The sequence below is a fragment of the Alexandromys fortis genome, unplaced genomic scaffold (assembly GCF_014885135.2).
Source record: "Alexandromys fortis isolate MF-2015 unplaced genomic scaffold, M_Fortis_MF-2015_v1.1 scaffold_238, whole genome shotgun sequence".
In the NCBI taxonomy this organism is placed as follows: domain Eukaryota; kingdom Metazoa; phylum Chordata; class Mammalia; order Rodentia; family Cricetidae; genus Alexandromys; species Alexandromys fortis.
The window spans coordinates 1,017,862-1,037,517 of NW_026068126.1; the positions used below are offsets into that span (position 1 = coordinate 1,017,862).

General features: G+C 47.0%; 1 protein-coding gene across 11 annotated transcripts in view; it reads left to right on the forward strand.

Moving 5' to 3' along the window:
- The window catches only part of Mrtfb (myocardin related transcription factor B), a 159,931-nt gene extending 140,885 nt beyond the window's left edge, over positions 1-19,046 (forward strand). For all 11 annotated transcript variants that reach the window (XM_050125770.1, XM_050125769.1, XM_050125771.1 and 8 more), the window contains 7 exons: positions 1,505-1,586; positions 2,426-3,424; positions 5,279-5,422; positions 7,129-7,287; positions 7,532-7,669; positions 11,013-11,073; positions 13,714-19,046. In XM_050125770.1, the coding sequence (XP_049981727.1) occupies positions 1,505-1,586; positions 2,426-3,424; positions 5,279-5,422; positions 7,129-7,287; positions 7,532-7,669; positions 11,013-11,073; positions 13,714-14,249 (2,119 nt within the window). In that variant the 3' untranslated portion in view covers positions 14,250-19,046. The remainder of the gene's footprint in view (positions 1-1,504; positions 1,587-2,425; positions 3,425-5,278; positions 5,423-7,128; positions 7,288-7,531; positions 7,670-11,012; positions 11,074-13,713) is intronic.
- The last annotated feature ends 610 nt before the right edge of the window (positions 19,047-19,656 follow it).

Sequence of the window (19,656 nt, forward strand, 5' to 3'; positions counted from 1 at the left end):
GTAAGCTATTATGGTAGAACTAATCCAGGGAAAGCAACAGCTGGGTCCCGACCCAAGCAACTGTCTCAAAAAGCAAAAAGACAAAAACCCCAAAGCTCTGCAGTGGGGTTCTACCCATCCCTGAGCCTCCTTGTTATTTACAGAGTAAGCCTGGGCTTCAGTTAAGCCCCGTGTGGCCTCGCAGCAGTGAAAGTTATGGAAGTTGTCAGAAGCCTAGAACCTTAGGTCTCTCATCTGTGATTTAGGTGAAAAGAAAATTCAGCTTTTAAAATAATAGAAGTAAGTTAAACAGTGGCTCCTCGGCACGGTTATGGACTCTCAGCCATAAAGGTAGCAGAAAGGATTGCCTTTGTGTTTATGCGCACACATGGGTGCAGGTCAGAAGTCAGCATCAGTCACTCTTCACCCTGTTTTCTGAGGTAGTGTCTCTCATCGAACTCAGAGCTCACTGAATTGGCCTATTAGCTTGGCTAGCAAGCTTCAGGAACCCTTATGCCTCCCCAGTGCAGCGATTAGGCAGACACCTCTGTGCCTAGATTTTCATGTAGGTGCTGGGATTCTGAACACAGGTCCTCAAGCCTGCATGGCTCTTCACTAGCTAAGCCTTCTCTCTAGACCCATTAGTGATGCTTCACCAAAGAGGAAATAAAGGGTGGTTTGGGGTGGGACATCAGGTAATAAAGTGCAGTATAGCTGTTCTGGGGTTTTGTTGTTGTTGTTGTTTGGGGTTTTGGGGTTTTTTTGGGGTTTTTTGGGGGGGTTGGCAGGGGTCAGGTTTTTTGTTTGGTTTGGTTTTCGAGAAAGGGTTTCTGTATGTGCAGCCCTGGCTGTCCTGGAACTTGCTTTATAGGTCAGGCTGGCCTTGAACTCACAGAGATCTGCCTGCTTCTTCCTCCTGAATACTAGAATTAAAGGTGTGTGCCACCACTGCCCAACTTCACAGTACAGCTGTTCATGGAGAGGTTGATTCAGAAAAATGTCCCAGAATGCTCCTTGTAGGGCCAATATTGAAAGACAATAAAATGAAAAGCACCAGTTGGGTTCTTACAACTCTGAGGTGAGACTTTAAGTTCTGTTTGAAAAAAGATTAATGATATATAAAACACCGAGCATTTTGCCTAGACCTCAAAAAACTTCATTTTCAAGACTAGGCATTTAACTGCAACCCACAGCAGGCAAGCTGTTAGAAGGCGTGGGTGTAGATGTGCTAACAGGTAATGTCCAGCGTGTGGCCCTTACGCTTTCTTTCCAAGGGCTCCTCAGCCAACCCCAGTCCTTGCCCTTTTCTGTATCAAGCTTAGAGCCACCTTCTACTTTTCTCCACACCAACAGACAGTGGAACCTCTAGGAATTGACTGGGGTAGAATGCATTTGATATTCCCATGATCCTGAGTCTTCTTCCCGTATGTATCCGCAATGAATTCTCCTTGTAAGCCACTAGATTGTTAGAGCAGCACCTGGAAGCAGCTTGTTGTGAACGCTGTCATTTCGCTTTCTTTTGAAGAAATGACAAAAACAGCAGTAGTAGCACGACTGTACCTGCAAGGAGACCAGGACCTCTGCCTTCCAGCTTGGATGACTTAAAGGTAACAATTCCACCTTAAGCTTATTCACCCCTGAGTACTTTGCACATGAGAGAAAGACCAGGTTTGCCTATCATATGCGTAGTTTGCCAGAGATGGACAAGAGTAGGAGTGTTTTCTTTTTATTTCTGTTGAGTTTTATGGTTCAAATAACTGATAATTCCCATTTACTGCCACATGCCTTATCTGAGCTCCGTGAAAAGAGACCACTTCTGTGTAGCAATTCCTACAGTATTGACTGTTTTCAGCTACTGCTCACAGGCTTCTGTGCCTCCTCTGTAGACTTAAGTTTGTTATGCTGAGTACAGATGGAGAAAGTCTAAGTTTATATGTCAGGTTCAGACGTCTCCTGGGAGTAGCAGCCCATCCATCCTTCTGGGAACAAGGGAGGGAATTCTGCTGTTTATGCACAAGAGACTGGTGAAACCAGACATCTGATGTTGTTGGGGTTTTCTGTCCTGCCCGGTTCCCACAATCGTTAAGTCCCAAAAAAATCACACAGAGGTCTACATTTGTTATAAACTGATGGGCCCATTAACTCAGGCTTCTTATTAACTCTTATATTAGCCCATTATTCTAGTATATGTCAGCCACATGGCTCGGTACCTTTTTCAGTGAGACAGTCACATCTTGCTTCTTCTGTGTCTGGGCTGGGGACTGCAGAGGAATGGGCTTCCTTCTTCCCAGAATTCTCCTGTTCTCATTGACCTGCCTCTACTTCCTGTCTGGTTGTCCCACCTATACTTCCTGCCTGGCTGCTGGCCAATCAGCGTTTATTTAAAATATAATTGACAGGATGTAGACAGTTGTCCCACACCAATCTGATCTGCTTTTGCCTCCAGGTGTCAGAGCTGAAGACAGAACTCAAACTGAGGGGTCTGCCAGTGTCAGGAACCAAACCCGACCTCATTGAACGCCTGAAACCCTACCAGGAAGTGAGCAGTAGTGGCCTTGCCGCTGGCGGTATTGTGGCCGTGTCATCAGCAGCTATTGTCACCAGTAACCCAGAGGTGACAGTGGCACTGCCCGTCACAACACTGCATAATGCTGTGACTAGCTCTGTGTCCACGTTCAAGGCAGACTTGCCGCCTGCTGGGTCCAGCAACGTGGCCCACGTTGAAAGTGCCCATTCCCCTCTACCCATCTCACCGTCACCCTCAGAGCAGTCCAGTCTCAGTACCGAGGACACGAACATGACAGATACCTTCACTGAGATCATGAGCATGATGTCCCCTTCCCAGTTCCTGTGTGCCTCCCCCCTGAGGGTGACAGGCCACGAGGACAGCCTGAGCCCCACAAGTAGCACCCTGTCAGCCCTAGAACTGGACGCTGCTGAGAAGGATCGCAAGCTTCAAGAGAAGGAGAAGCAGATTGAAGAGCTGAAGAGGAAACTGGAACAAGAACAGAAGCTTGTAGAGGTCCTCAAGATGCAGCTTGAGGTAGAAAAGCGAGGGCAGCGACCACCAGACCCTCAGCCCAGTGGCCCCTCACAGCCCCTTAGTACATCAGATCAGATACATGGCAGTGTCGGCTCCTCCTCCATCAAGGATGAGGCCTCGCTTCCTGACTGCTCCAGCCCCCAGCATCCCATCTCCACAGGTAGCCAGACCCTTGTTGCCAAAAAGGCTGTGGTCATCAAACAGGAGGTCCCCATAGCTCAAGCTGAGCAGCAGAGTGTTGTCTCGCAGTTCTACGTGAGTTCCCAAGGACAGCCACCTGCCCTTGTTGCTCAGCCTCCGGCCTTACTGACTACGCAGACCACTCAGCTGCTATTGCCGGTGTCCATCCAGGGCTCAAATGTCACTTCAGTGCAGCTTCCAGTAGGCAGCCTCCAGCTCCAGGTATGAAGTGTGTCTCACAGTGTTGCTTTGCAGTGAGTGGGGGTGGTGCAGCTAGCTTGAACCATTGAGCAGCTACTGCAGGCTGTGGTTGTAGAAGGCATAGTGTGGGTGGGTCGGACAGGGCTAGCATGGCTAGCACTCTTTACATAATAAAAAGAAGCAGGGTGGCCTCCTGTTCTAGCCCTGTTCCCTTGGATGCACATGTCTGGCTGGAGAGCTGCTCAGTAATTCAGAGCACATGCTGTTTTCCAATAGGACCCAGGTTGAGTGTCTGTAACTCCAGTTCCAGGGTATCCTATACCCTCTGATTTCCTTGGGCACCTGCACACATATGCACATAAGCTCACAAAGGCACACAAACATACACATAAAAAGTAGATTTTTAAAAATAAAGATTAATGGCATTGGCATAGGCTGTGTGTTTTGAGTACTTCACCTCCTGTCCTGGTTCTAAGTGACAGCCCATTTTTAAATGAAAAGCCTGAGGACAGATCTGACATGTAGACCCATGTCTTCTGGTTGAGATGGAGGTGTCATATTCTTGGGAGGTACCGTTCACATGAGAAGGCTTCAGCTGAGGGATTCACGGAATGGGGCTGATCTGACTGCAGGGACCTGCTTGTTGGCTTATTGCTCTGTGTAGCACTTCTCATGGATGTTACCCAGATGTAGTCATAAGGAAAACAAAGAGCCATTTGAGCCAATGCTTCTTTAATTCGCCTAATACCTGTGACAGTAAGTTCACACCTGAGTTTAGGAGGCAGAGCCCAGACACCTTTGGCAAGTGCAAAACAATGTAACTCTCCTGCTTTGTCTGTAGAATACTTGAGTCAGAAGTCGATTCTCTAATGTATCTTGGGGGGAAATTGATCTAAACATTTTGTTAAAGTTGATACAAGAGCAGAACCTGTTTTCTACTGGGCCTCTATGGCTATGTGCCCATCTCTGGCTGTTCGCAGACTGTGCATGCTGCAAGCTTAAAGAAGGATTGTGGGCAGTTGAGTATCACAGTGTTCCTTGGTGCTCTTAAATGGGCCACAGACCTGACTGTTATGTATAGAGCTGCCTTGTTTCTGTTTTCTCCCCATCTCCAGAGAAAGAGGAAAGAGAAAATGTTTCAGGACACAACATGTGTACAGCACAGTGTCACATGGCACCCAATTCATGATAGTTATATATATCTATATATATTTCTAGCAGTAAATAAACAAATTTGAAAATAATTAACCAGGCAGTGGTAGCTCATGCTTTTCATCCCAACACTCAGGAGGCAGAGGCAGATGGATCTCTGAGTTCGAAGCCAGCCTGATCTACACAGCTAGTTCCAGGACACCCAGGCTTCACAGAGAAGTCCTGTCTGTGGGGAAAAAAAGGAGAAAATAATTGCCAAAGATGAGATGAACCAAAGTGTGTGACTGTAGTCATCATCTCAGCTGTGCTTCCCAGGCATCAGCTGCACTGCATCATAAACTCAGTCCCAGATGTGCACTGCATCATAAACTCCGTCCCAGATGTGCACTGCGTCATAAACTCAGTCCCAGATGTGCACTGCATCATAAACTCCGTCCCAGATGTGCACTGCATCATAAACTCAGTCCCAGATGTGCACTGCGTCATAAACTCCATCCCAGATGTGCACTGTGTCATAAACTCAATCCCAGATGTGCACTGCATCATAAACTCCGTCCCAGATGTGCACTGCATCATAAACTCAGTCCCAGATGTGCACTGCGTCATAAACTCAGTCCCAGATGTGCACTGCATCATAAACTCAGTCCCAGATGTGCACTGCATCATAAACTCCATCCCAGATGTGCTTCTTGACATTAAGAGTAGTCTTTGTTTTCTTCCTAGACCCCAGGACAAGGAGAAGCCCAGGCTCAGCCTCAGATAGCCACTGCCACACAGATTCCAGCGGTACCACTGGCCCCAGCACTGCCTCAGAAGCAGGAGGCCTTCCCGCAGCATGTGCTGGGTCAGCCCCAACCAGTCAGAAAGGTACAGTGTTCTGTCACCTCTCCCTGTCAGTTCCTTGGGAGGCTGCTGTGATGCTCAGCCACGGAACAAACCTTAGGTCCAAAGCTACTCTGTCTGGGATTGGGGAAATCTTTACCTAGCCCTTTTCCAAGTAGGTTTCCAGAATATGTTTTTATAAGTCTGCTAAACTATATTACTGAGTTTCAAGATACATTTCTTTTCTAATTAAATGTGCTATTCCTTGAGGAATGATAGTTAAAGATACTTCTGGTATTTTTCAAGTAAGAACTTAATATGTGTGTATCTGAGAATCTCTGCCCTATCATGAAGGAAGAAGTGGAAGGATCACTTGTGGGGCACACACCAGTAACCCCATCATTGGGAAGACTGAGTCTACAGTGTGAAGCCAGCCTAGGCTCCAATGCCGGCCCTTCTCAGAAAACAAGGGAGCTGGGATCTAACCTTGGGACCTTAAAACAGATGTTTTTACCCTGGGTCTGAGTTCAGAGCTTCAGTCTTGAACAGGTTATTAGGCATCCTGAACTGTGCATGCCGAGACAGATTGAAGGTGAAACTGAGGGCCCATGTTATCAACAGCAGCTGACACGAGTGAGAAAGGAAATAGAATCATACATGACCAAGATGAGAAACCACAGAGTACCCATTTAGTGGAGTTATGTAAGCTTAAAGGAGGTTCAGCTTCATTTGACCTAGGGGAAGTGGTACAGACAGTATAAATAAGGGCTTCTCACTTCATCTCAGAATACTGGAATTAGGAGTCGTTACTTCCAGAAAGAGATGTTTTGCCACATGGGAGGAGACTTACAAACAGTAGGTGCACTTGGAAACAGATATGTACACTCATGTACCCTCATGGCAAGAAGTACAGTACATCTCTAGAGAGATGGCTCAGCACTGAACACTCTTCCAGATTCAATTCCCAGTGTTCACATGGCAAGTCACAGCTGACTATTCCTCTAGTCCAAGGTGACCTGACACCTGCTTCTCACCTTCCTGGCACCAGGCATGCACGTGCTACATGCAGGCAAAATACTCATGCACATGAAATATAAATAAGTGTAACAAAAATAAAGGCATATATCTACTCATAGTGACACAAGGAAGAAGCCACCTTCTATCATTTTGGCAGTTAAACCAAGCACTGTAAGACACAGGTACTGAATAAGCAATGTGACTATTAGTTTATAAAAGTCATCACACTAACGGCTCTTCATGGAGCCACAGCAAACACTTTGGAGTTTGAAGGAAACTAGTTTCCCCTTCAACCTTTCGACACAGAAAGCAGTTCTTTAGAAGGGGTGCCGCCCGTGTGATGGGCATGTGTCAGTGGGAGGGCTTCAGCAGCTCCAGGATTAGGACTAAAGAGCTAGGAAATGCAAAAGGGAAAGATCTGCAGGCGGCTTCAGAGCCAGAACAGAAGACTATATTTAATGCCAGCACCCTCTGAGCTAGAGCAGTGTGAGGTGTCCAGAGAGATGGCATATTTGGGTGTGAAGGCAGAAGTAAAATGGCTGCTGTTAACTTATCCTGTGTCCTGGAAGGGGACCAGGTCACCCCAGGAAAACTGCCTGAATACCCTTCTGTAAAATGCTGGCTCCACAGCAGAGGAACCCCACTCCGCCTGTGTCTGCAGATGCAGTCCTGTTGGCAGCTCCCAGCAGAGACCCGTCTGCTCTAAAACGGTTTTCCTTCCTTCATTGTCACAGGTCTTCACCAACTCTGCACCAAACACAGTTCTCCAGTATCAGAGGCCACCTGGCCCAGCGACCCAGCAGCCCTTTGTCATTAAAGGCTCCAACCCTGTTCTTCAGTCCAGAAGCACCCCACTTGCACCCCTGCAAAACGGCCCTAACCCAGCCAGCAAGGTAAGCATCTACAGTCCTTACTGGCCATACAGTCATCCTGGCATCTGGAGTGTGTGCTGACTCAGTGTTGGAGTTAAGGGAGTGAACTAGGACTGACAGTGACTTGAATCTCTGGTCAGTGAAGAGGAGTCCTTCCACAAGACAGCCACCACCTGTCACTGCCCAGGTGCCCATGAGGTGACAGAGCCACTGCAGGGCCGGCGGGTGCTCCAGAGCTAACAAGTGTTTCCCTTTGCTGATGCAGCCTAGCTCACCCGTGCCAGTCCAGCAGTTTGTCGTCCAGCACTCTTTGTTTGGGACCCCAGTCACCAAGACAAAAGACCCACCTCGCTACGAAGAGGCCATCAAGCAGACACGCAGTGCCCAGCCAGCCCTTCCAGAGGTAAGTGAGGGCACAGTCATATCCCAGGTCATCCTCTCGGGAACGTCCCCAGATAGAACTCAGAGATTCCAGCTGTTTTGAATTGGCATGTGAAGAATCCCAGGCCGATTGGCTATACTAACTGTCGGGATCAGCGGGTCACAGTGTGGCCTCAGGCAAGGTGTTTATGTCTCTCTCCTTGGAGCCCTCCTGGGTCCCCTCTAACACGGAAGTAGCAGTGATTGTGCCCCTTAGTGAGCAGAGTGAGAGTTCTCAATTGTGACCACAGCACTGGCTGATAGACGTGAAAGCATTTGAGCCCCTGCCTTTCAGAACTGAGAAAGCCCAGCACCCCAGGGGACCTGAGGGGTAGACCTGACAGCAGGTCACAGTGGATCCTAGAAGAGTTCATATGAGCACACATGCACAACCCATACTCTGTAGAGTACTTGTCAGGGACACATGGTGTGCTGCTATGCTTGCTGTCTAAGGCATAAGGAAGCAAAGCCGTACTTCTAGCGAGCCTCAAACAAGTGAGCTCCCTTAACTAAGGTGCAGGCACTTGGTCACTGACTGTGAGGAAATGCTCAGTGACCACAAGATGCAGAGCAAAGACAGCTTTCCTAGTTGTCAAACATCCCAGACTCAACAGAGACCTCAGCTATGAAGGAAAAGACAGATTAAAAAAAAAGTTTAAACACTGCTCTAAGAGTAAACAAATGGAAATTGGCCTGCCCTTCCCCACACTCCATTTGAAAATAGCATCTCCAGGGAACAGAAATGAACTGCCAAATGATTTTAATGGTGGTGAGAAGGCAGCCCTAGGCCACCAAACACGAGTCTCATGAGCAGGCCCCCTGGCAGTGCCCACCCGATGCATGCACAACAGAAGAAGCAGCAGGAATTCTGGGGCTCACATGTCACTGGGTGCAGTTCTAGGCTGCAGGCACCAGTTGTGCATCAGCACCACTAAGCCCCTCTGGAAATCTTAAGGCTCCAGCAGGTCCTGCATGGGTCCCTGCTGGCTCCATCTTCCCACAGTAGCAGCTAGCACAGAACTGAGGCAGAGACTCAGCTCACTCAGTTCTTTGGTGGAGAGCCCATACTCAGTTCTTAGTGAGGAGGGGTCAGAGAGACTGCCACCTGGGTTCTGTATCAAGTGAGAGTGTTCTTTAAGAATAAATGTAAGCCAAGTGTGGTTGTGCACACTTTAATCCCAGCACTCAGGAGAATCTCTGAGTTCAAGGCCAGCCTGGTCTACAAAGCAAGTTCCAGGTCAGCTAGGACTTTTATACAGAGAAACCGTATTTGAATAAATGAGTGAATGAAATGTAAACTTTGGATAATTTCAAATAAAGCATAATCCGTGAGTTTCAAAACACAAAGACATAGGTTTTAAGTTGGAGGGAAAAGTAGACCATTTAAATAGGAAACTTACTAGATATGCTGGTGGCAAAAGATTTCAACATATATTTTATCAAGGATGATAAGTGGCTAGTGAACACGTATGTGCAAACATCCAACCATCACTAGTCACCAGGGAAATGTATTAGAACCACATCTGCATCTCACAACTCCCCTCAAAAAGTAAAAATGTGAATGAAGAATACCTGCTGATGGGCTACAGTCATACTGGGAAACAGTTTGAGCATTTTCTCAGACATTAAATGTGTATTCACTCATTCCTAGAGTGACTTAAGAGAAAACAGGACATGGCTGTGCAAAGACTTGTATGCAGATTTCTATACTAACTTTGTTAACAGTCCAAAAGTGGGAACTCAGATGTCTATCAAGAAGTGAATGAATAGGAAAACAGGCATTTCCATACATGGAGTCGCAGTCAGCAATAAAAAAGGATGAACTATCTATAAAGGTATATACTACAACATGATAAACCTCAGAATAATAACTTGCATAAAACCCCAAGAAGTACATTCTTAATCACTGACAGGAAACTGATCTGTTCTGAAAGAAAAAGGACATTGGTGTCCTGGAGATGAAGGAGCTTCCCAGGTGACCTTGTTGATAGTTTCATGGACCTTAAACTCCATGGTCTGTGGTGTCTTAATTAGGGTTTATTACTTTAAAGAGACACCATGACCACAGCAACTCTTTCTCGTCAAGGAAAGCATAATTGAAGCTGGCTTACAGTTCAGATGCTTAGTCCATCATGGCAGGAAGCAAACCAGCAGACATGGCGCTGGAGAAGGAGCTGAGAGCTCTACATCTGGATCCACAGGCAGCAGGAAGAGAGTGAGACACTGTGCCTGGCTTGGGCTTCTAAAACTTCAAAGCCTACTCCCACCAACACACTTCCTCCAACAAGACCACACCTACTTCAACACTCCAACAAGGCCACATGTCCTAATCCTTTCAAATAACACCACTTCCTATGAGCCTTTGGGGCCATTTTTATGCAAACCACCACATTCCACTCCCTAGCCCCATAGGCTTATAGCCATATGATAATGCAAAATGCATTCAATCCAGCTTCAAAAGTCCCCACAGTGTATCACAGTCTCAGCACTCTAGAGTTCAAAATCTGATACTCCTGACAATCTCTTAATTATAATCTCCTATAAAATGAAAATTTAAAAAAGCAGATCACAAATTTCCAACATATAATGGCACAAAATATACATTACTGTTCCAAAAGAATGGGAGAGGGCATAATGAGGAAATACTGGACCAAAGCAAGACACAGATCCAGCTGGGCAAACTCCACACTCTACGTCTCCATGTCTGCTGTCAGTGTGCTCCTCAGATCTACAACCTCTTTCAGCTTCATTGACTGCAACACACTTTACTGCATGGTACTGGAGAAGGAGCCAAGAGTTCTACATCTGGATCAGCAAGCAACAGGATGAGAGAGTGAGCCACTGGGCCTAGCTTCAGCTTCTGAAACCTCAAAGCCTGCCCCCAGTGACACATGTCCTGATCCTTTCATATACTGCGCTCCCTATAAACCTGTGAGGGCCATTTTCATTTAAACTACCACATATGATAAATGCAAGTTTTGTATCAAGTAAACCTCAAAGCTGAAAACACATGCATAGTGTACTCATCTTTAGACATACCAATTTTTGCTAAATGCAAATGAATGAAACACTTTTAAAATAAGGTATTAGGAATCTCCCAAAGGGGCATTCAGTGACAGTAAGGGACATGTGGATGTCAAGTAACGGACTTCCTGATTGACGCCTACATGACCTATCATGCTGTGATATTTTGGGTAACATTTGGGTTACTGAGTTATCCCAAGTAACAGCTGTTTTCCAGATGATCAGGTGTTAGAGGACCCTCAGGGCATGGCTGCAGAGACTGCCCTGGTAAAAGCTGCTAACTCTGCTTTCCTTGACTGCAGGTTTCCAGTGTGCACAGTCAACAGATGGACGACCTCTTCGACATCCTCATAAAGAGCGGAGGTAGGTCAGAAGCTGAACACTGGCCCAGGACAGTTCTTCTCTAAAGTGAGGTTGTCTTGGAAACTGAGAAATGGACAGTTCTAAACCTAAGTTAGGTCATTAAAACATGTAACAGAGGAAATGTCTCTGGTTCCACGTCAAAAATTGGCATGATGTCCTGGCCACAGCCATTACCTAGCAAAAAGGAAAGATCATTCACAAACAGCAGAGCTGAGCCAGATCTAAACTCTACGCAAATCTGCAAAGCATGCCTGTGCTCCAATCTTGCTGTGGGCTGAGAACACTCTGGTTGCCTGGCCTGGGCTCCCTCAGCTGTTCTGTTAGGACTCAGAACACTACACATAAGAAGTCATCAGGGCTGGTGAGAAAACTCATAGGAAAGGTGCTGTTAGAACTCAGAACACTACACATAACAAGTCATAAGGGGGGGGGGGCGCTGGAGAGATGGCTCAGTGGTTAAGAGCATTACCTGCTCTTCCAAAGGTCCTGAGTTCAATTCCCAGCAACCACATGGTGGCTCACAACCATCTGGAATGAGATCTGGTGCCCTCTTCTGGCCTACAGACAGAATATTGTATACATAATAAATAAATATTAAAAAAAAGAAGTCATCAGGGCTGGTACTGTCAGGCTTAATGGCCTGGGTTTGATACCCAGGATGCACATGGCGGAAGAAGAGAACTAGCCACCACAAGGTGTTCTCGGACTTCACAACATAAAGCAATAAAGTGGAGGGATAAATTAAAATCACACATTAACCACAGGAAAAGTCCACCTCAGCTCATATGTCTTTAAAAATAAGCATAGAATCGGTTTTCCAGAAGATTTTGAGGGTGCTTGTAAGCCAGTGGCAGAGCACTGCAATACAAATGTGAGGTGTAATCTTTTATCCCTGGCTATACACGTACACATATGTACACACACTATACACGTACACATATGTACACACACACACACACACACGTGTACACAGGCCAAAAGTTAAAGTCCTGTAAGGAAAGCAGTCTTCTATGCAGTTGTACATCTGATTGCTGTTTCTCTATCTATAATGGAACATCATCTGACCAGAGGCTGACGCTCTGGCCAAGACTAGGCTAGTGAAGGACTCTTGCATCTGCATATGGGTCGTATGCTTAAGTGGAAGTCTTTGCTAAGAACTATATTGGTCTTTCTAAAACACGTTAACCTTAAAACTTAGGGGTTTAACAGTGAAATAACTATTTAAAAATCAGGGCATTCAATTTTTGCTCAGTCTGGTAGAGATAATTTTTTTTTCAATGATTGATAATAATTTTAGGGGGCCAAAGAGATGGTTCTGTGACTGCTCTTCCTGAGACCCACGTGGTGGCTCACAAACATCAACTCCAGTCCCTGGTGATTCAGAGCCCTCTTCTGGCCTCCATGAGCTCTGCACATACAGCACACAGGCAAAACTCCCAGACACACTTGACCTAAGTTCATTAAACCTCTCCCCTCGTGTATTTTCAGAAAAGTGAGATAGAATCAAACATGGTGACGCTCACATTTAATCCCAGTACTCAACAGGCAGAGGCAGGCAGGCCTCTCCATGTTCCAGGCCAGATCAGCCAGGGCTACACATAATGAGAACCTGTCTCAAAAGCAGTGAAAGACGTTATTAAACGTCATCTCAGTGAGCACTCGTGTATAACAGAGGAATCAACACGTGACCAGGTAGGGAGATGGCTCCATCAATGTGCACTATGCAAGTCTGAGTTTGGTTCCTCCAGAACCCACAAAGAAAAGAAAAAATGAGCTGGCGTTTGGTGGTTCTCATGCCTTTAGCCAGCACATGGAGGCAGAAGCAGGTGGATCTCTGATTTCAAGGCCAGCTTGGGCTATAAAGCAGTTTTGAGGATTGTGGGGAGGTGAAGGAAAAGTGTGTCCTTTGGGCGTGTTGCCCTGCCTTCAGAGCTGAACAGGTGAGCTCTAGGTTCAGTGAAGACCCTGTCTCAAAAAGCAGGATAGAGTTAAATTTAAGGAAGGCATTTGACATCAACTTCTAGCTTACACACACACACACACACACACACACACACACACACACACGGGGGAGGGGGGAGGGCTGGGCACCAAAAAGTAAAAGAGTGGGGGCTAGAAAGATAGTCCAACACTTGAGAGCACTCGCTCCCTGCTCTTGAAGAAGGCTGGAATTTTGTCTTCAGCACCCATGTTGGGCGGCTCTCAAGTGCCTGTGACTCCAGCTCAGGGGATCAGACACCCTCTTCTGGCCTTCTTGGGTACTTGCACACAGGAACACATTAAATATATAAGAATAAATTAAATAAATTATTGATGCTTATTGAGCCATTTGCCTAATGCTCCAAAATTAATATAACTCAGAAAAGAACAAGAATTCAGAGTAGCAGCTGGCCTACCTCACCTTAGGGAGGAGGACAAAAGAGCCAGCATCAGCCTTGCACCTTAAGGTTTACTGTATCCTTTGGGAACTTTCTAGACTCTGACACCAAACCTGAGGGAAATTCAGCGGTAATGACTAAAAAGGGTTACATAGAGCATGGTATTTCTGTTTCTAGGATGTGAGAAGGGGTGAGGAGGTGTCACTAATGTGAAGTATGACGGCAGCATGTCCGTACTAACACCATCAATTCTTCTGCACAGAGATTTCCTTTCCTGTAAAAGAAGAGCCTTCTCCAATCTCCAAGATGAGGCCAGTGACAGCCAGCATCACTACAATGCCAGTCAACACAGTGGTGTCTCGACCACCGCCCCAGGTCCAGATAGCACCGCCTGTCTCCTTGGAGCCGATGAACAATATATTCACCAGCTTAGAGAACCAGCTAGAAGCCTTCCTGGATGGGACTTTACCCTCGACCAATGACATTGCCCCACTGCAGAGCAGCAGTGAAGACAGAGAGCCATTCTCTCTGATAGAGGATCTCCAGAATGACTTGCTGAGTCACTCCGGCATGCTCTGCCACTCCCAGTCTCCCATGGAGACCTCTGAGGCCCAGCTTGTGGCAGGGACCCCCTGTCTGTCTCTCGACCTGTCAGACTCCAACCTGGACAACATGGAGTGGCTGGACATCACCATGCCCACTGCATCCTCCGGGCTCACGCCTCTGAGCGCCACTGCACCAAGCATGTTCTCTGCTGATTTTCTGGACCCACAGGACCTGCCACTCCCATGGGACTAAGGTCACAGGTCACTTGTCTCAGTCGTGAGGTTCCAAAACATGAAAAAAATCTTGAAGGGTCAGTGCTTAGAGCCATGGCCATAGCTGCACTGTCACAATTAAAATATATTGTCATGAAAAAAAGGACAGTCATAGCCTGGAAGCCAAGTGTGAGAGCACCCATTCATCTAGCAGTGACTCCACAACTTAGAGAGGCAGGCCTGTCGCATGCAAGAGGCCTTGTGAAATGCCTTAGATAAAGCCAAAGGTCAGGAGCCGGCCATAGGAAGTGGCACTAGCGCTCTGGTCATCAGCCACCTTTCAACCTCTGTAGTCACCTCACGACCCTAATAAGAGGCAAGCAGCTCCCCTTGAACCACAAGGAGGGGAGAAGCTACTGCACATGTGCTCTCTAGAGTGGCCTAAACTGGGTCCATAGCAAGGTCAGAGGTGTTTGAGGCTCCGAGTTCCACTCTGACATCTGTGTGACTGTGTGATGTCATAGGTCATTTTTTGAGTTTGGGAATCTCAGTGAACAGCCTCTCACCATAAGCATGTGTCTGCAAAATACTGTCACACAAGAACCCGGTGTCCAGAGTCCAGATGTGTTAGTGCTGTGGTTTTCCCAGTAGCCTCAGGTGGGTGAGCTTGGTTCTCATGTGATGGTAGACATTGGAATATGCCCTGACCTTGTGATCTCTACAGCCTGCAATAGAGTAAAAGGATGGCCATCCACTGGTCCTGCTTGTTGTAATAACTCAGATATCTCTAGATTACCTGAGCCACAGTATCTCCATCTTTGAAGACTTGCCGACAGACTCTCAGGTGACCATACCCATCTCAAAGAACAAAAAAAAGGCTTCAACGTGAAATTCCTTTTTGAGCTACTGAGTTAGAAGAAGGGAACGCGTGGAGTGTGTCAGACTCCCAGACAGTCCACCTTGAGCACAGGTTAGATTCTCCCATCACTAGATTCCCTGGTTTCGTGCATAGGCTTGTAACCGGATGCTCTGCCTGCCCTCAGTGTGTTCTCAAGCCTACACCTAAAAACTGGAGCTTTCATTTCTTTTTTCTCTTGATCTATAAAGGAAAAATTATATTGTCAAGTAATTTAAGAATTTCTAAAATGCCAACTGCCACAGGATTTCCCCAGCTCTTGATCTAGTCATTTAGTTATTGGCTAATTGTAAATAACTGAGCAAAGCATGGGGTTTCTTTTACATAGCAGCTTTATTCCCACCCCTTTACCTGAGCCAGATGGGCCTCCTGCATCAGTGCACAGCCTCTTCCACAGGCACCTCCAGGAAGTGGCCTGGCCCATTGCCTAGACAGAACCGGAATCATCTCTGAGGAGGTTTTGCCCCAAAGTAATCTTAGTTCCAATTTGCACTTGTTTAATCCCACTCTGTGTCAAAATGGTCCCTTTTCCCAGCTTTAGCATCTGAGCAGCTCCCCCTCACCTAAAGTTTGGCTTGCTGGTGGCCAGGGACCACTGAGCTCAGAAAGTCCTCTTGTTTAGGAACTGTTTGATCACTCTCTTAGGACATGTGCAGCCAAGTTGGTTCTGCTAGACAGCTGCTTGTGCCCTGGCCCCAGCTGTGGACCTGGGCAGAAACTTTCCACATGAGAATTTCAGCTCTAGGTCTTGGAGAGTTTTAGTCTTCTTTCTCCAGCTTTGGGTGTCCAGTTAAAGTAGTCCCAAGTATCAGTGAGCTTGTGGGGAGCGGCTAAATGCTGGTGCATTTCCTCCTATAGGAAAATTCTGTAATTCTGAGTTGTGAATAGAGAAAACATTCTAGCCCTCAAGTCCCTTGCGTTGTTAGACTTATAAGTTGGTTTGAAGCCGGCCACAAGAAAGTCATTCTCCAAACACAGTTGAGTACAGAGGAAGCCATCTCGGTGTTCATGTGCCCACCCTGTCCACTAGGGTCCCATTTTTTTTGGTTTTTTGGTTTTTTGGTTTTTTGAGACAGGGTTTCTCTGTGGTTTTGGAGCCTGTCCTGGAACTAGCTCTGTAGACCAGGCTGGTCTCGAACTCATAGAGATCCGCCTGCCTCTGCCTCCCGAGTGCTGGGATTAAAGGCGTGCGCCACCACTGCCCGGCCTAGGGTCCCATTTCTTAAAACACCAAGGGGCCTCCAGCTACCGACTTCACTTGCAGCCAACTCACCTACAACATTCCTTGCCCTGCTCTCCTGGTTCGAGCATCTAGTAGGTACTTAAGACACCAGTGACTTGAGAGTGCTTGCTAGGCCTTTCCAGCATGCTCTGGGCCAGAGTGGGCATCTTTCCCATGTGCTCACATAATGCGTCATGACCAAAGACCACGCTACAGAGAAGCCTCCTGACATAGCTCTAGCCCTCAGCGAGTGTGTGGGGAAAGGTATGTGTCTGAAGATGACTTTGTTGTTTAGAACTGATGCAAGAGGACTGCGTAGGTAGGGGTGGGGGCTGCCAACAGGCCTGAGGAGCCCCAGCATCCATCTGATGGAAGGACAGAACTGGCTCCCGCAAGTTGCCCTCTAAGCTCCACACACAAACAGGTGTGACGTTATTTCACAGCCGTTAGGTCAGAGATCCCGTTAGATTCCCACTGTGCGTGTACGTGTGTGGGGAGGCTTCTGTTTGTACACGTTACTAAGGAAATCCCTCCTAGGAGCCTGTAGTGTCCAACCCCAGCCTCACATGTCCACACAGTCGCAAAGTGCAGTGGCATCAACTTGACTTTAAGGTATAGATTTCCCAGCCATTTTACTAGGATGGGATGAGTGGATTCTAGAAGGCTGATGTGGCTGGGGGCCTCTTGGAACCCTACCAGGGCTGCTCCAGTGTTCACCCAGGCATCCCACAGAAGTGAGCACACAGAGATGCCCTGAGTTCATGGAACTTTTCGCTCAAATACCATATGTGTTTGTTACACACAAATATTTTCTGAGACTTTACTAAAACCTTTTCAAAAGCTCCACAGTTCTCTGACCACATGCTATGCCTTGCTGGTCTGAGTACTCCAAAAAGCCAGGACAGCTCTGCAGAGCCAAAGAAATGGGCTCTCAGCACACATGCACCGTCAGCTGACCCAGAGGAGCTGGTGAGATCAGTGTCCACTTCGTCACCAGAGTGGGCTCAAGCCACCTGAGCCCCATTATCCCAGGCAGTGTTCCCAGCACTTACAGCTGAGGGGGCAGCTGTCCCTCAAGTCAGAGGGCATTCTTTTTACTGCCCTTGAGCAGACCTGGCCTAGATCAGTGGCCAACAAGAGCCCACATCACATCTATACCCTTAGTTGTTCTCACATAGCCAGCCTCAGAAACTGCTGATGGTAGGAGGCCAGGAATATGGGTACCGGCAGGACTACAGAGAAAGCCAGGAGTGGCCATTTTATTCGAGCATCAGAGCAACCAGGTCAGGCCCAGCAAACTCAAACAGCCTTGCTTGCTTCTGTCCAAAACACCATACAACACTGAGGATATCAGATACACAGGGACCCACTGCCCCAGTGGACAGTTAGCCCCAGGTTACCCTGCACAGTAACTGGAAGGCCAGGTTTATTAAGAAACAGTGTTCATGCTTACAGAAGGTGCATTTGGATAACATCCTAAAAGTTCCACTCATTGTAAAAGAGTCAAAACTGGAAAATAGCAGCTCACGTAGTCATTTTGCTCCCTGGTTCAGACTTTCAATCATCTGTTCACTCAGCAGTTCCGGTTTATTTGTCCGGTGACTGTATAGCAACAAGCAGGTCGTTTTTTCATCCGCTAACCCTCCCTGTACCTGAGGAGATGTGTCCCTGTGTCTTTCGTGTAAGGCCTGTGATTCAAGAAGCTGCACGTCTCTGAGGAGCTTTGCCCTCCACTGAAGCCCGCTGCTCTGGGTAGTGGGGTGTCACAGGCTGGTGACAGCTTAGCATCTTCGGTGCTGTCTGGAAGCCCAGTGACGACAGCAGCATCAGCCGTGAAACAAAGCTCTGTGCCAACATCCAGGAGAAAGTCTGAGCGAGTAGACAGACTTGCTGGAAGATGGCCCAGTTGTGTTACCTCACCATCCTACTGTGAGGACCTTGCCCACTAGCAGGAGATGAAGGGTTAAGAAAGGGTTCATATCTACCAAAAGTACTTAACCTCAAGAAACCAAAAGTAATGCAGAATGCTTAAAGGAACCAAAGGCATCACCAGGTATTTGCCAAAAGCAGCCACTTTTTGTTTTAAAATTGAGACTAATGTGATCTCAAGTCAATCCCAAAAAGGTATCCATTTACGGTTATAATTTTCAGAGAGATGTAGATATTTGTTTCCTGTAAAATAGTATGGAGCTGTCGTGTTGGTTTAAGAATAACATGCTTACGTGGTAGTCATGCAAAGCTGTTTGTTCTGAATCGAGGTCCAGTTCTCTGTTGCTTGCAGTGGACATGCAGGTGTCTCTTTCATCCTCACATAATGTCTTAGCATCTCACTTCCTGAAGAAAATGGGGGAGAACAGTGGGCAGCGCCGTTCTTACTGAAGCACTAGTTTCATGAACAGGAAATCATGGCAATCGGGGGTCCATTTGTGTGTTGCCTTTATGTTGTTTTTAAAAGAAAAACCATGATGCCTTTGTATGTGCCGTTTGCACCCCTGCCTCGATTCGTACTGTGTCTGATGCCATACGTTTGCACATGTACTGTACATAGGCAACGCAGACTGTATTTTTATATGTGTGTGCATTTATCATCAGATCTTTTGTACATAGTGGCAGTATTGTAGCTGATCGGGAAATGTTTGATATCTCAGCGATTTTGCATTTTTGTGTCTCAAATAAAAAAACATTTTGATGTACCATGACTTTTGTGTACAGAAGAACACACTGTGGGGCTATGAGACGGGGTGGCCTCGGGAAGGACAGAACAGCTTCCAGCCAAGCAGCAGGGGGCCAGTGGTATGGCGTGTAGACCCTACAGAAAGTAGGCCACCACCTCATGTCTGCACAGCGCACAACAGAAGCTCATAGGATCTCACTGACCAGTAAGACCTCTTCTGTCCTGCAGAGAAAATGGAAGGCACTAAAGTATGTGGTCCTTGCGGTATGGACACAACACTCTACGGTGAGAGCTGGCTTTTCTCTCATGGTGCCAAGAACACCATCAACAAAACTTCTAGACACCCAGAACTGAGCCCTTCAGCCATATCTCAAAAGCAGCTACCTATGTAGAAAGTACTTTCTGACCCATATAAAATGCCCTGCAGTAGGAAGTTGTGGGGAGAGGCATTTCAGCCATGGTTAAGTTGAAGTTAGTTTTATTTTCTTAGTTTAGAAGAAAGCAAAAGGTGATAAGAAAGCATAGCTGATAAAACACATGTGTGACAGTCAGAGGAGCCTGATCCCCAGCTGCAGGAGAAAGCTAGTTAAATTGTGAGTTTTCTGTGTACCGACAGACCAGTGATGGAGCTGGCT